A 15611-nucleotide genomic window follows, 5' to 3' on the forward strand; every position below is an offset into this window, starting at 1 on the left:
AATTCTAAGAAAGAAAAATACTGATTTCTTAGCTGGTAAACTTGATAGGTTTTAATCTGCTGTCACAGACATGGGAAGAAGATGATGTAAATGCGGTGTGTTGAGGAAAGACAAGGTTTGGAAGGTTTATCATATAGTTAAGTGAGTCCTGGAGAATAAAACATCCCCATTCCAGTCCAGGTGCTAGAGGTACTGAGGAATATGTTTTTAAATGTCACAGAGTTTTCCTATGAGTAAAATAGGCAGATGCCGTATTTCTTAGATCTGTTATTTTGGGATGATATTGATTATTATTGTGTCAACACAGCTCAATGCTTTTAAAGCTTATTTAAAAGTAAAGAGGTATAGAATTGAGGGTTATTACTGATTTTCCATTGTAAAATACTATTCAACAACAACAGTATTTCTCTGAATTGGTAGAGTGATTAAATAGGAACATAGTTTAAATAGAAATGTGCACAGTGGCAAAGCTTGTTAATGTTTCGGTTATTAAGGCTTTAGACATCATTTCTTGAGACAGCAGCCTGATTCCATGATTAACGTAACATGTTGAGAAACTATAGTGCAGTTTCTTGTAAGTGCAGTGACCATGATGCAGCTTTGTTCTGAGACTGCAGGGAATTTGCCTTTAAAAAATAAACATTTGCCAACATTTGCCATGCGGTATAAATGTTAATCTAATTGTACAGTAGCTCCAAGAAGAGAGCATCTTTAGGAATAATTGATTTCATATAAATCACAAGAAACTTTGTAGTGCATATGATGTTTACATTATGATAAAGTCTTAAATAGGAGATGCATTCATTTTATTTTATTTTTTCTTGTCAGTATAGGGTGGAAAAGTGCTAGGCTAATTTTTTATCTGTTTGCCTCTGTATTTCATTAGTAATTCTTTTCATTAGGTAAGTGGTAGGCTTACAGTTTTTCAGAAAGATGAAACACTGTCAATAGTCTAAACATCAGTTCTGCAGACTGTCCACCCGTCTGGGTAGCCAGGGTGACGGTCGGAAGATATCGCGCTGTACGGAAAGATAGGGCCCCTCTCCCAATAGCCAATAACACTTAGTTTATGATGTAAGCAGACGGATGTGACGTTGTAAACCAAAGCTATATAACACCGTGCCATTAAGCAATAAAACGCCATTTGCTGTCCACCACATTGGTGTCAGTGAGCTTATGGACCGAGCGGCCTGGAGTTGGTCGCCGTGACGTTCCTGAACCAGGTCGCTACGCCTACGTGAAGGCAACACACCCGTATCATAATTTGATGAATCGGGGTGAGTCTTTGGAATCAGCAGGCACTAGGAAAGTGCCTGTAAAGTGCCTGTAGAACTAGGAAAGTTCCATAGAATGACAACTCACATGCCATATCAAAGTTTAAGTGGTGGGGTGAGAGATAAGCTCTACTCTTACATGTACTGCATTTTGATGAAATTCCTGAATGAGAAGTCCCCTGGAGCATGCCTTGTCATCTGAGGGTCTAAATTTTTTTTATGTAGATCTGAGATTCAAGCAGTCATTTATCCATGCAGCATCTTTTATTTTCTTGACAGAAATTAATTTCTTGGCATATTTGTGGAATAAATTGTAAGAGAAATGATCAGCAGAGAACTTTCAAATATTGATATGAAGAGAATGGTTTTGAGAAACATTTTGTGACATGCTGTATTTGTCTTCTTCTGGGGTAGCAGTGTGTTCTGTAAAGTTGAATGATGTCTGGTGCATGCACATAGCCAGGGTTCATTATGCAACACAGGATAAAATTTCTAGCCTCTTCCTCTTTCTTTTCAAAGTTTGGTTATTTTCAGAGTGTAGGAATAACATTAGTGGCTGTGTGCTTTCCATCTGATTCCTATTTGTTAGGACAATGTTCAGATTAGAAGTGAAGCTAGGTTCCCCCATACGGTGCCGTTAAATTTTAGCAGACCAGTGTCACCTTGATACGGACTGTGCAGTTTTATAATGATAGCATCATGGGTAGGATTTGTCTCCCCAGATTTAGACATCCTCCCCAGTGTAGATGCCTATATTTGAGCTAGTTGTCTGGACTCCCTTCAGTCAATGCAAATAGGTCAGATGAGTCATACTTGTCTTAAATATCTATTTTAGGATATGATGAATCGTGCCCTGAAAGTCCTTGTTTCCTCTCCATTGACTATAAGGGAAGGAAATTGAGAGAACAAACTCGCTTTCTGTACTTAAACATGTCCAAAATGTGGTGAGATTAATCTAGCGTGAGGCGTACCAAGATGTGTAGTTAAAGTGTATTTAGTTGAAATGTTTGAAGTTTTTTTTCCTTGAGAAACAACCTGTGAGCAAGTTAGAATCATTTTAATCACCTTCGAGTTCATGTGCTAATCTGTAAAGACGATACTTTATTGTTCTGGAAAGGTGCTTTACTGCTTAGCAGGGATTTCATCACTGTCTGTTGCAAAGCAAACAGTAGGAAAGGATATGCAGTTCCTCAGTTTGGGTATTATTTGAAAGATAAAAGTGATTTGTCTGTGCTGTGGATTACATAGGCTCTGTTGCAAGTGATGTACTTGCTTGATAAGCTATTTTCTGAAAGACTAAAAATACAGGTTTTATACCTTGCAGTATGATGACTGTTCCTAGGGTTATTTTGTGTTAAATAAGTCAAAGCACAATACAAAAGCCTATTCCTACTTTTGTAAGATCAGTGGGGGTAACTAATAACCACTTCAGTATAGTAGTTACATAGTCAATCTTCTAGACTATTGATAACAGTAGAAAGGTACTCCAATATCTGAATGAAGCATAAGGTGTTTTAAATCATTTTCGGAACAAACAAGACTGGGGTCAGTTTTGAAAAAAACCGTGGGCAATATGTCGGTCAGTCAGTTATCAGGAATTCTTTTTTGTGTTTCACAGAACATGAAGTTTATGGTACGTGTATTTCTGAAAACTTTGGGTTTACACATCTGCAAGTCATTTTTATTCTACACCTTCTCTCTGCAATTAAAATACCAACATACCCATTTTTCTTTGTGAATCTTGTAGATCGAGTTAATGAATGTTGCTTGAGGCTATAGGAAGAGAAGAAAGCCCCATACTTTCCTCCTAGAAAAAGAGGTTTTGATATTGTTTTGTACGTTTTTTTCCTCTGTGATTTGTTCTTTTCTTATTATTTGGTCTTTTTATAGCTCATCTTCATCATATTTTTGCCTTTGTATTGGTCATACATCTGCTCACTTGCAGGGGTCATATTTTTTTAAGTGCTGATGCCTCATTATCTTAGCTCACTGACCCTACAGGAGTAAAGGTTATGTTCAGACAGTAGATCCATGGTTTTGTCTTTAATTTATTTACTTCACCTGTATTCTGAGCAAAGAATGTGAAAGCTACTGTGTTTTCCACACAAGTTTGCCATTTTATGCTAACTTTCTGCTATATTAGCTGCAGTCTTTTTCACCATTAGTTTCTCAGAAAGATGGCTCAGCACCTTCGAGTTCTTTTCTCAGCACCTTCAACTTCTTTCAAGAGTGTTATTCCCTCATACTTCAGTTTTTTTAAAAACACCCAATGTATTTTTGCTAATGAGTCCTTTGTTTACAGAGATTCAATATTTTTATGCCGTTGCCAAATTGTAAGACAGTATAGGTGGATCAGGCTTTAATTTTTCAGTTAGCTGTTGCACAGCCCTTAGAAAAAGTAGCTGAACCATTTCTATCAGAATCCCGTTACGACTTTTGAGTTTTACTTCTGTATCATAGAATCACAGACTGGTTTGGGTTGGAAGGGACCTTGAAGCTCATCCAGTTCCAACCCCCTGCCATGGCATGGACACCTTTCACTAGACCAGGTTACTCAAAGCCCCATATCTTAGAGTGTTTTTGTCATTTCTCAGAGAAACTGTTACATGTCATAAGACTAGATACAGTCCTTGGACTCTAAGCACATAATGGTGTTTTAAAGGAAGAGAATAGGACAGATGTAACGTAATGTCAAAGAACTTGCACAGTGAGAGAGCTGGTTGGCTTTAACCAAAGCTAAAGTTATTTAGGAAGTCCTTACTGTACATCAAAGTATAATAGCATAAAATTGCCACTCTACATCAAACAGCATAATTCTCCTAGAATTCAATTCAAGCAAAGTTTACTATTGGATTAAATTTAAAAAAAGAAAAAATCAAATTAAAATGGTGACTGTAAGTGACAGTTATCTGGCAGAGAGGAACTTGCCAGATGCCTCTTCTCTAATGTCTTGTGGTTCGCTTGTTGACCTTTTGTACTTTGTAATGTGTATTCAGATGGAAAAAAGAAGTTGGAGGTTTGGAAAAGTGGAGTCCATCAAATTAATAATTAAAATTTGGTAATTTTCTTACCATTTTAAGAAGTGCCCATTATTTCTGTCACATGTCTGCAATAGCAGGACCTTGTTCCTATCAATATCCACTTCTCCATAATTCTTCCATGCGCTTCCTATTTCTTCCTTTGCATTAAGGGAAAACTCAAGTAATTGACTTGGTGCTTGTGGCCATTTGTCTTCTTGTGGCTTTCCAGTCTCCTTCCAATTTTCTGCTTGTTGTATTCCAGTTCTTCCATGTCTCCTTTCTCTTCCTTCTTCCCAGGCTAAACTTCTGCTTCCTAGATATGTATTGATAGGCTGAAATAGTTTTGGTCTGTATTTGTACTCTGTCACCCTGCACCCACACACATATACAGAAAATATAAAGTGCTAAGATAAAAAAGCACCCCAAAAACAATCAGTTTGTGTAAAATTACAGTGGCTACTGAGATTTGCAATTGTTCTTTGATACATGATCTTACTGAATATTTTCTACTGCCTTGTTCTTAACCATCTTCTTCTTGTAATGTTCATTCTTGCTCTCAAATGAGTAAGGGCTGAGAATGAGGCAGGGGATTGCACACAGGATAAAAAATTCCCAGAACTCCAGTGTCTGTCTTTGGCTCTTAGTCACCTTCTGCCAGTGAGATTGCATATCAGATAAATAAATCAGAAGAAATTTAATCGATCTCATTATGTGTCTAATTATTTGTGTGTTGGTGAAAGGGAAGAGTAGCGTAGTTGCTTTCATACGGTTTCACATGGTGCTTGGTATATTGCAGAAAAATTGAGAAATCAGTTGGAAGGCAGATTATTTGGCAGCATTTTTCTGTTGACATCACAGCCCGTATTGTGACCTGCAAAGTCTTTCCCAAAGTACTGGGAGAACTGATGCTAGTGGTGGAGTTGGACGTGGTTGGTTTGAGCCAGTGATATCTCCTTCAGTTACTTTGGTGGCCTGCAGGGCTTCCTGATGGATATGTGTTGTATTCCATGGACAGTTCAGCAGACACAGCTCTGCTGGGTGGTAGTAGTGCCCAGAGGAACTTTGCTAGACCAGTATTCTGTAATATTAGGTGGCTCCTATCAAGAAGCCTATGTTCCACTGCAGTTACATTTTGGAAGAAAAAAACAGGAAACAGAGCAATTTGGCAACATGGTTCCATTTCTCCCTTCTGGGCTTGATGTTGATATCTTGTGATGTAGTACAACATCAAAGATGTGATTGAAGTACAACATTTTGATTGACCCAGAACAAATTTCAATTCTCATTCAATCAAGTCTGAGAATCTCAAAGATTCACAGAGAAAAACTTACGTCATTCACATTCCTTTAAGCTCATGCTATTGAAGGTTTAAACAGATGCCAGTGAGTCAGGTTGATTGAGCTGTTGCACACCATTAATTTAAAACAAAACACTTTAATAAGCCTCTGGGCCTGGATCACGGAATGTTGTGTAATAATATTTGGTTTTTGCTGTTCCCTGTCTCAGTGTGTATAACATCTAAGTGAACTGTGGGCTTCTCCTGGTAAAACTTTGAAAATGAAAGACTGATATTAATGAAAAAGGGAATATTGCCCATTGTCTCTAGCCAAGTAGAAGTAATATTACATGTCTATGTGGTTTTATGTCTCTTGAGTGTGGAAACTACAGTACTTTCATAGACATTTGCATTGCTTACACTGTTACCCAATAAGATGATCTCATGATTAAGTAGTAGCTCATCAGAGATTTTTACCTCATTTTTCACTGTCTGATTTAATAGTAATTTCCTAGTCTCTGATTGGAATGTGTTACCAGGTTATTTAGTTACATTATGAGATGTCTATGTATGTGAGATGTTGCATGCAAAACTTGTGATTTCCTTACTGCATGAACTCTGCATATCCTAGATTTCTTTCTGCCAGCCTTTCCTAACACTGAACCATTATTTCTTGTTCAGCCATCCTGCCACTTGGATTGCGCTGACAGTGCCATCCAGTGTCCAGTTTGATCTGTGTTGCTTAAATATATACCAATAGAGCCATTGCTGATCTGCAGTCAAAACGTCTCTTCATTGCAATAGTTTTTCCTTTCCACAGTCAAGGAGCGGCAATTCATACTTGAAAAATTCTTGCCCTTTCTGCTGTCTAGTAGTTAAGAGCTACTTACAGAAAGCCTTACTAGGCCTTTATATCCATTTTTTTCTCCATTGCTTCTTTCTTTGCTGGTTTCTTTTTGTACCTTTTGTGTGAATATATTAGGTGTGCACTTACTAAAGGAGATGGTGGGGCATAAAAGCAATTAAAAGCTTCTTCAACACCACAGTGCAAGTTCTTGTAGTACAGCATTGGAGACTTACATTCTGCATGTGCTCTCCAACATTCTATTTTTGATGAAGAATACAAGCTGTCTCAGTACTTTGGTTTTAACATTCTAAGCATATTTGCATGTGTGTTGATAGTCTAGTTCATGTGTGGGAGCGTGCAGGAGAATTGCAGCTGTTGCTTGCACAAGAGAAGCTGCTATATAGCCTGATTGCTTGCATTTCTTTAGATTTCAAGTTTGGTCTTCCAAACTGATTTTCTGAGGTTTAATAAGGAGTAGAATGTAAATTAAATCCTTGCAAATGTACCAATAAAATCTCTTTCCCTTACCCATTTAGCATTAAACTCACAAAAATTTGTATTTGAGAGCAGTGTCCCTCTGGTTGAACGTTGTTGGTATAAGGTTGAACTTCACCAGATGATAAATGTACAGCGCAAAAATACAAAACTTCTGCTTCTCAAAAAACTAGTCTTTAGAAGTCAGTTTTGCAAGTGAAGTCAGATTTTTCATCATGATAGGGTCTCTTAAACTTTGTCTTGCTAGAGTAACTGATGTTAGTCATAACCATACCACTGTACAGGGGTTTGTTTACTCTGCAGTGTTTTAGTGTAACTTCTGTCAACAGCAACAAATGTGAACTGAGAGCTCATTTCTTGATTGATAGATAAAGGAGGAACTATTTCACGTAATTTTGCCTTTGAAGCATACGCAAACACTGCTTGAGTTTGAATATTCTTCGTAGAACTACATATTGTTCTGTTACTCTTTTGCATTTGTTAGTAGTAGTAGATGAGATAAAATATTGCCAAATAGTCTCAGGGAGTTTTATTGTAATATAGGTACATTAAGCATTTTACAAGCAAAAGATAGGCATAGTCACAGAAGTCAGAGCTGAAAGACATGGTCTTGTAATGAGACCTGTGTTGATGTGTATGCATTATATGTAATCCTTGAACTTTGCACCAGAGGATCTTGACTATAGGCTTAAGGCCTAAATTCCTCTGTACTTAAACATGCACATTTGACCAAAGTGAACGCTAAATGTTAGAAAGATTCCTGAAAATCAGCATTAGACACCTAAAAGGTAAAGGCCTAATGAAACATTAGAACATTTCTAATGAGACATTAGAGCATTGCTTGTAGAACAATAATCGTTTTCCTTTAATTTGAATTTAAGAGTTGGGGTTTGAGTTTGGTGGTGTTCTGTTTTGCTTTTTAAACAGCAGGTGGAAGAAGGATGAAAAGAGGCATAGTAGGAAAGGGGATTGATCTTGACATGTGTTTATTTCCTTCATGAATATAGGAGTACACTGAAGCCAAACAAGTGTAAAGCATCAATATAACATCATGTCCTTTGGTCATAGAAAAGGAAGAGAAATGGCTGTTGAGCCAGAGGGGAAGTGACAGAATCCCTTTGTTACGGCTCTTATTCTGACAGCCTTTCAGCTGTCACCTGACACTTTGCCTTCCATTTTGAGTTGTATTTGTATCTCTCCCCAGCTCGTAAGCAGGAGATTATCAAGGTTACCGAGCAGTTGATTGAAGCCATCAACAATGGGGACTTTGAAGCTTACACGTAAGTTTTATCATTTAGGAGGGAGTGAAGAGAGTTGATACATTTGATACTGTAGATGTAAATACACATATTTATGTATGAGTGTGTTTGTATTTATGTACTGTTGGAGTTAATTCTCGGGTGCCGCCAAGAAATCCAAGATGGGTTCATTGCTGCTTTGCCCCAACTTTATACAAGCCTGGTTGCCAGTTTCAGAAGAGCTGCTAGTGTAAATCCAGTGTACTGCTCTGCTGAGACAGGATCATAATCCTGACACAAAATACACAGTGATCTGTCTTGGCATACTAATGTAGAGCCATGTTTGTGATTTAGAATCCAGAAGACACAGTAGAAACCTTTTTTAGCAGAAAATTTTTATTGTATGTGGAGATTTATAGTAGCTAGAATCCCAGAGCGTGGAAGACCACGTGGAATTTAGGTTCCTCCAGCCTCTGCTGAGAAGGAGCAGAGAACCGTGCAAGAATTTGCTGACAGAAAATGGACTGATTTGTCTCTCAGCTTTTCTCTGCAAAGGCCCAATTCCATCACTGCTTTTCTTCCTCTTTAAAAAAAAAAATAAATTTAAAAGTAGAGGAACACCCTTCTCAGCATTTCCTTTTGACTCCTGTGTTTCTCTGAGTGGATTCTGTCCTGATGCAGCATAAGCCCCATAGTTCAACAGTGACAGTGCTCATCTGCTGTGATTTAAGCCTAGCTGCTAACTCAGAACCATGCAGCAGCTCACTCACTCCCCTCTTTCTTCCCCCTCTGCTCCCGGAGGTATGGGAGGAGAATCAAAAGAATGTAAATCCCATGGGTTGAGATAAGAACAGTCCAATAGCTAAAGTATAATACAAACCCACTACTACTACCACCAATAATAATAATGATAAGGGAAATAACAAGGGGAGAGAATATAAAACTAAAAGAGGAAAAGGAGAAGAAAACTACAAACACAAGTGATGCACAATACAATTGCTCATCATCTGCCAACGGATACCCAGTCCTACCCAAGGAGCTGTCAGGGCCTTCTGCGTGACTCTCCCCAGTTTATATACTGGACATGATGTGCTGTGGCATGGAATACCCGTTTGGGTAGTTTGGATCAGGTATCCTGTCTCTGCTTCCTCCCTGCTTCTTGTGCCCCTCCTCATTGGCAGAGAGAGCATGAGAGACTGGAAAGTCCTTGATTGGGTAAGCATTATCTAGCAACAATTGAAAGATTGATGTGTTACCAGCATTGTTAGACTAAAGTCGAAAACACAGCACAGCCCCAGCTACTAAGAAGGAGAAAAATAACTGTTACAGCTGAACCTAGGACATCATCCTATTTTAAAGACTTGCCAGTACTGTTAGTTTGGTGTGATCACATTGAATCCTCAGTTGTACAAATGTCAGGAGAAAACTTAGAATCACAGAATGGTTTGGATTAGAAAGGACCTTAAGATCATCTAAGTCCAGCCCCCCTGCCATCGACAGGGATGCCTCACACTAGACCATGTCGCCCAAGGCTCTGTCCAGCTTGGCTTTGAACACTGCCAGGGATGGAGCATTTACCACTTCTTTGGACAACCTGTTCCAGAGCCTCACCACCCTCACACTAAAAACTTAATCCAATTTCGTATCTAAATTTTGTCAGTTAAAAAATAAATAAATCTTGCTTAAATTATGATGTGAGACATAAAAAATATCCTTTGGATTGGGCAGAAACAGTTTTCAGAGTTACAAGTAAAAATTCCTACTTGTAATGCTTATGGGGCCTTCTTTGACAGTTTTGTGTTTTGAGTTTGTTTTGTCAAAAGATGATTTCTGTGACAGCTAGTCCACCTAAAGTAAGCTGCCAAATTACTACTTTAGGTGAAACAGGACTCCATTACTTCTCCCAGTGTAAGTTCTGTTCTTTTCCAGTATGATGGCACAGGTAAGTAACATGTCCAGTGGGAATAAAGGAAACATTTAAAAAGGAATCTCTCTCAAAGTTGTATTTACAGAACTGCATGTGTTGATGACAGAATTCCCTCTTTTCCACAGAAAAATCTGTGATCCAGGCCTTACATCTTTTGAACCTGAAGCGTTGGGTAATCTAGTAGAAGGGATGGACTTTCACCGGTTTTACTTTGAAAATGGTAAACATGGCTTTTTCATCTCCATGAATCTTCATCTGTTCCGTGGGATTGTGTTTGTTGGGTGTTAATTGATTTGGGCAGGGGAAGTGAGTATTTTATTTTTTTCAGAGTTCTGCTCTGTGTGTTTTCTGTCTGTTCCTGTGTTGCTCATTCATGCAAAGCACTTTGGGTAGCGAAGGAAAGTTTGAGGTATTTGGAAAGAGAAAGCCAAGGTGTATAAAAGAAAATACAAACAAACCATCAATAAGTAACTCTCATACATTTCCACTGGGGAAAAGATAAAATCATGCTGTGAATATACTTACAAGAAATGTCCCTAATAGTATGATTACGAGGATTGCAACTGACAGCACTTCTAGCGAGTGTGATTTGTTGGGAAGACATTGTCTGCACTGCTGAGGATCTGATCAGCTCTCTTTCTGGCACTGGTTGTGTGTATGTGTGTGTGTACAGAGATGAAAAAAACACTATATATAATACATATTTTACAGTCATGTCAGCTGTAACAAAATAAAATTGTCCATAGAGTGGCTTTAATAAAGTTTTGGAAGACCATGTAATGTAGGTAACCATTTTAGAGCAGACTTGACTCAAAAGGAGATAAATGAAGTTTATCCAGTAATTTTTGAGAATTGTCGGAGCATAAGATGGTATTATTGTATTCCTAAATTCTTTTCCATCTCCAAAACAGTATTTTCCATATTTTTTCCTTATATTGTTTCATTGCCTCTGCTTTTTATTGTTCATAGATGTCAGCACTTAGTAAGATATGTCACAAGACTGAGTTAAAAGCTGAATTATTTTAACTGAAAATATTAAGTACAAATGTCAGATATTGGCCACAGCAGCGAAGTGAAGTATTGGGAAAACTCAATCAGGAGACTCAAGATGGTGGCCCCCACTTTATTTATTCCATGTTTGTACATGGATTAAATAATACGTGCTAGTAAACTTTTGCTTGATTTCCTTATAGGAAAGGGGAAAATATGCTGCAACTGCGCTGAATTATACAATGTACTTAGGCTAGTTGTCAGTCATGATTATCAGTAAACAAAAATTGCTATGTTGTAGGAGCTAATCTCGAGATTTTTGTTTTGTAAAGTGGGGTGGGATGAGTTATTTTAGCATACATAGAGAAAATGTAATTTATGCTCTGTGTGTGTGTGTGTGTTTCCTAGCTTTATCAAAAAGTACCAAACCAATCCACACCATTATCCTCAATCCTCATGTGCACCTGGTGGGTGATGATGCTGCTTGCATTGCATATATCCGGCTCACACAGTACATGGATGGAAGCGGGATGCCAAAGACTATGCAGTCAGAGGAAACACGTGTCTGGCACCGTCGTGATGGAAAGTGGCAGAATGTTCATTTTCACCGTTCAGGGTCACCAACAGTACCTATCAAGTAAGCAACAATTCAGACCAAAAGCTTAAAACTATGTAGGTCAGACCAGATAGTCAATTAGCTGCTTTTGGCCTTAAAAACTGTCCTCTTGATAGTGTAATTCCTTGTGGTCATTTGTGCAGTGTGTATTCTATTCAGTAACGTGCATATAGGACTGGTGTAAATATTTTTAAAATAATGCTTTTCTTGCTGTTGCTTTCAACTGTGATGCCCACTGATCCAACTCAGTCCCTGAACTGACAGCTTGAAGAGCAGAAAAATGTTAGAATATAGATAAGGCTTGAGACAAGTCACACAGAATTTGAAAACCTGGGAAGATAAAAAGCAAGAGGATACCTGGAGCTACTAGAGCAAACCAGAAAGTTTCAAGGAAAGAAGTATCAGTGTTCTGAAAAAGTAACACTGTTCTGAGTAATATTTGTTGTGATTTCCAGCCACTTCTACTTACTCAGGCCTGGTTATGTTCACTGCGAATAGATTTGAGCCAGTGTATGTTTACTTTGTAAATTAAATCATACGGATATCTGTCACATTTTAACCTCTTTTCCCATGCTCTCTTTGCTTAACTGCTGAAGTTAAGCTGTCAGTAACTCTCTGACAGTTATGACATCTGTGTGGGTACACCTCAGATCTTGCTTGTCATCACTTTTCTCTGTTATTCATTCAGGCATCTCTGTGTGCCCTGTCATAGTCTCGAAGTCATGCCATGACTCAGTGCATGCAAACCTGAATTCATTGAGCCAGATTTAGAGCAGTCCAAATTACAACACACTCATAGTTCCAATAACAAGATGAAGAGGCTTCTTCAAGAGGTTCTGTTCACATCCTTTTCTATTCTTCTGCATGCAGTCTTTGCTAATGCTGCTGTATCCTCAGAGCCCAACCCCCCTGACTTCTGGCTTAGGTTAGGCTGTTTCCAGATTAGACAGCACTGGTGTAGGCCTTGGTTTGCTCAGGTGCAAGCTCCCCTGATAGGATATAATCACATTCGTGTGAGGTGTCTTAATGTGGATAGTGGCTGAATTTCCTAGCATGGATGTTAAGACCTTAGGTTTCATCCTTCCAACTTCATCATGCCCCATATATTACTTCCTGCAACAGTATTCTTCTCCCAGATGAAATAATACTTGATAAAGAAGGAACATGATAGAATAGAATGAAGTGTTACAAATTCAGTGGGGATGATTTTGGGGCTTGTGGTTTTTTGGGTGGTTTTTATTTTTGGAGGGTGTTTTTTTGTTTCTATCTGAGTTTCGGGTTTTGGTTGTTTTTTTTTTTTTTTTTAAAGTTATTTGATTACTTACTGATAACTATTGTATTTTATTTCATAATGTGAAACCAATGGGAGCCAAAACCCTATCATCCATTGTTTTTCACATGCCAGCTGCACTACCAATGTTCACACAGATAATACTGAAACAGTAGTTACCTTCTCGTGAAATGCAGTGTCATGTAGATTTTTGATGTTTTCATAAAGGAGCATTTTGTTAGGGGACCTGACCTGAGTATGCATGCAGCCAGAAAGCAGAAGTGAAACAGGTTCATCTGCCCCAGTGCGCCCTGGCCAGTAAGTGTCTCTAGCAGAATGATATGGATTGGACTAGAGAATTATTCAATCTCTTCTTTTGTTGTTTTCTGTCTCTTCTGTTTTTTGAGAAGGGGGGCTGGTGGTGTCACTTTATTTTTTTTTTTTTAATCATATTTATTGGAAAAAATCCAAAAGAGAAAAGGGAATTTTCGACACTCATTCTTACATACCAAAACCAGAAGGCAAGAAAACAGCCATCTTTTTCCTATTTTCATGGAAGATTATGGAATTTACCCAATAATTCCTATAAGAATTCTTTGAGGAATACTTTATAGATACATACTGAACAGCTTCTGCAGCTTCTTGTTTCTGAAGGACAGTGTTGTAACAGGAGCCTTGACACTTAGTTCTTGTAACATGTGTATGTGTGATGAGCTGCTGTGTGGCATGACACATACTGGTCCTACAAAAGCTCACCAGAGGTAGTTTCTCTGGAATATAAAGGCCAAGCTCTAACTGCCACAGAGCAAGGAACTCTTGGCCCTTAGACTTCACATCTCCAGGGAATGCAGTTGTATGTACAAATCTGAGATTTGCCCCTCTGAAGGAGTGCCAGTATTTAAGACTTGTGTAATGTCAGCTCTTTATAGCTGCTCGTGCTCTCTAATAAAGATAAGGATTTCTGCTAAAGATTGGAAGGAGGAGAAGCTGGGAAATAATTTTGTTGAGACTGTAGTGTTTTGTCTATGTCAGTGGATATTTTGAGCCTGTGGGGTCAGACAGAGGAAATCTGAGGATTGCACAAGGGTATCCAAGCTGAAAAAGCCACAGAGGAGGAGGAGGAGCTCAAAGCCTTAGGGTTTGGCTAAGGCTTAAGGAAAGATGCTCTGAAATTGCAACATAGCCCTAAATATGTAGCCTCTACATAGCATTGGCATTAATATCACTTAAATCCCTTACCTAACTCTCCTTTTGAATTCAGAGGGGTTTTCTGGACTTTCTCATATCACTGTTCTAAAATGCCATTTGTCAGATGGTTAGAAACTTTAACTTTCCAGTCGAAATTTGAGTCATATTTAATTAGTCTATTATTCTTATTTCATCATTCTTTTATACTGGGGATAGGTATGCACCCATGAGCTGTCTTATATGAAGGCTGATGAGATCACTTCCCACCTTCTATTTTTGTAGAGTAAATAACCAATACTATCTTGAGTAGCTTTTTTTTTGTTAGGATCTACATTTTCCTGGCTACCTTAATGGCTCATTGCCTTCTTTGGGTTTGAGGTTTTGTCTTTTCATTAGGCTGGTTTCTTCTGAAATACCGTGTACGGTTGTGGTCAGGGCTTTATTTAACTTCACAAGGTCTTTCTTTTCTCTTTTGAGAATGATGCCACAGCTGTTATGTTCTGGCACTGTTTTTAAACTCTCGTCATCTACATCACATCAGTGGACCATCTGACAGACACGTATTTATCTTCAACTGTCATTTCTAACCAAGGAGTCTATAGAAACTTCTGCTGAGTGTGCAGTTTTGTACTTCTTACATGTAACATTTCTGGATTACCCAGCCTTCAAAGTTATTTGGTTCTTCTTGCACAATACTCTCATTTTCCTTTGTGTTTATAGTGTCTTCCACCTAAGTGTAAGTATGCTACCTGAAATCAGTCCTACTGCTTGTGCTTAGGTCACTGGCAAAGACTAGTAAGTCTTCTCTAGTCTGGTAGCTCCCCTTTCAGCCCAAGCATTGACATTTTTCTTTTAGTTATTTTACATTCTTTCTTTAATCCCCATCTTCTCAAGTTGTTATGGGCAGTCAAAGGGCTGTTGGACCTAAAACTGACTCCCAAACCTAAATTCAGGCCTGAGGCTCCCAGGCTTGTATTCTTTTGCACTTTCTTGAACTTTCATAAGTTAAATACCAAATAGCAGGAAGACTTAAATAAAGAGTTTTTTCTGTGTTTGTACAGTGCCTAGCACAGCGGGATCTCAATCATGACTTTGTCCCCCAGATGCTACGGTAATACAAACGTTACTATAAGTGGAGTTACTGAACTACCTGCTTACATGTTCCTTACCTTTTCTCTTTGCATATGGCTCCTGCATGTCTTGCATGTAAATTTCATCTGATTCTTCCTCATTACTTGATCCAATTTTTGTATGAGAATCTGGGTCTGTGGCAGTGTCTGTAATGTACGTGCTGAGGAAGTGAATTCAACTCGGAGATTCACATCTGAGTGCTGCCCTCCCTCTAAGAAATCGGTTAAGGCACTTTGGCTTCCTGGCTCAGTTTCCTTTTTTATCTTAACAGACTCTGGCATGTTGTAAAGATGAAAAATGCCTGTGAAGTTGTTTGAAAAATAATGGTTTGCTGAGTGT

The 15611-nt window shown here is 38.4% G+C and overlaps 1 protein-coding gene across 3 annotated transcripts in view; it reads left to right on the forward strand.

Moving 5' to 3' along the window:
- The window catches only part of CAMK2D (calcium/calmodulin dependent protein kinase II delta), a gene marked incomplete at its 3' end in the record, with an annotated part of 156374 nt that overhangs the window by 138628 nt on the left and 2135 nt on the right, over nucleotides 1–15611 (forward strand). For 2 of the 3 annotated variants that reach the window (XM_080615159.1, XM_080615161.1), the window contains exons 15-17: nucleotides 8117–8192; nucleotides 10203–10297; nucleotides 11476–11704. In XM_080615159.1, coding sequence (XP_080471285.1) covers nucleotides 8117–8192; nucleotides 10203–10297; nucleotides 11476–11704 — 400 coding nt within the window. Of the gene's footprint in view, nucleotides 1–8116; nucleotides 8193–10202; nucleotides 10298–11475; nucleotides 11709–15611 lie in introns of those variants that run through there. The other variant, XM_080615160.1, reaches the window with a different exon arrangement.

This window comes from Psittacula echo (assembly GCF_963264785.1).
Source record: "Psittacula echo genome assembly, chromosome: 1".
Taxonomy (NCBI): domain Eukaryota; kingdom Metazoa; phylum Chordata; class Aves; order Psittaciformes; family Psittacidae; genus Psittacula; species Psittacula echo.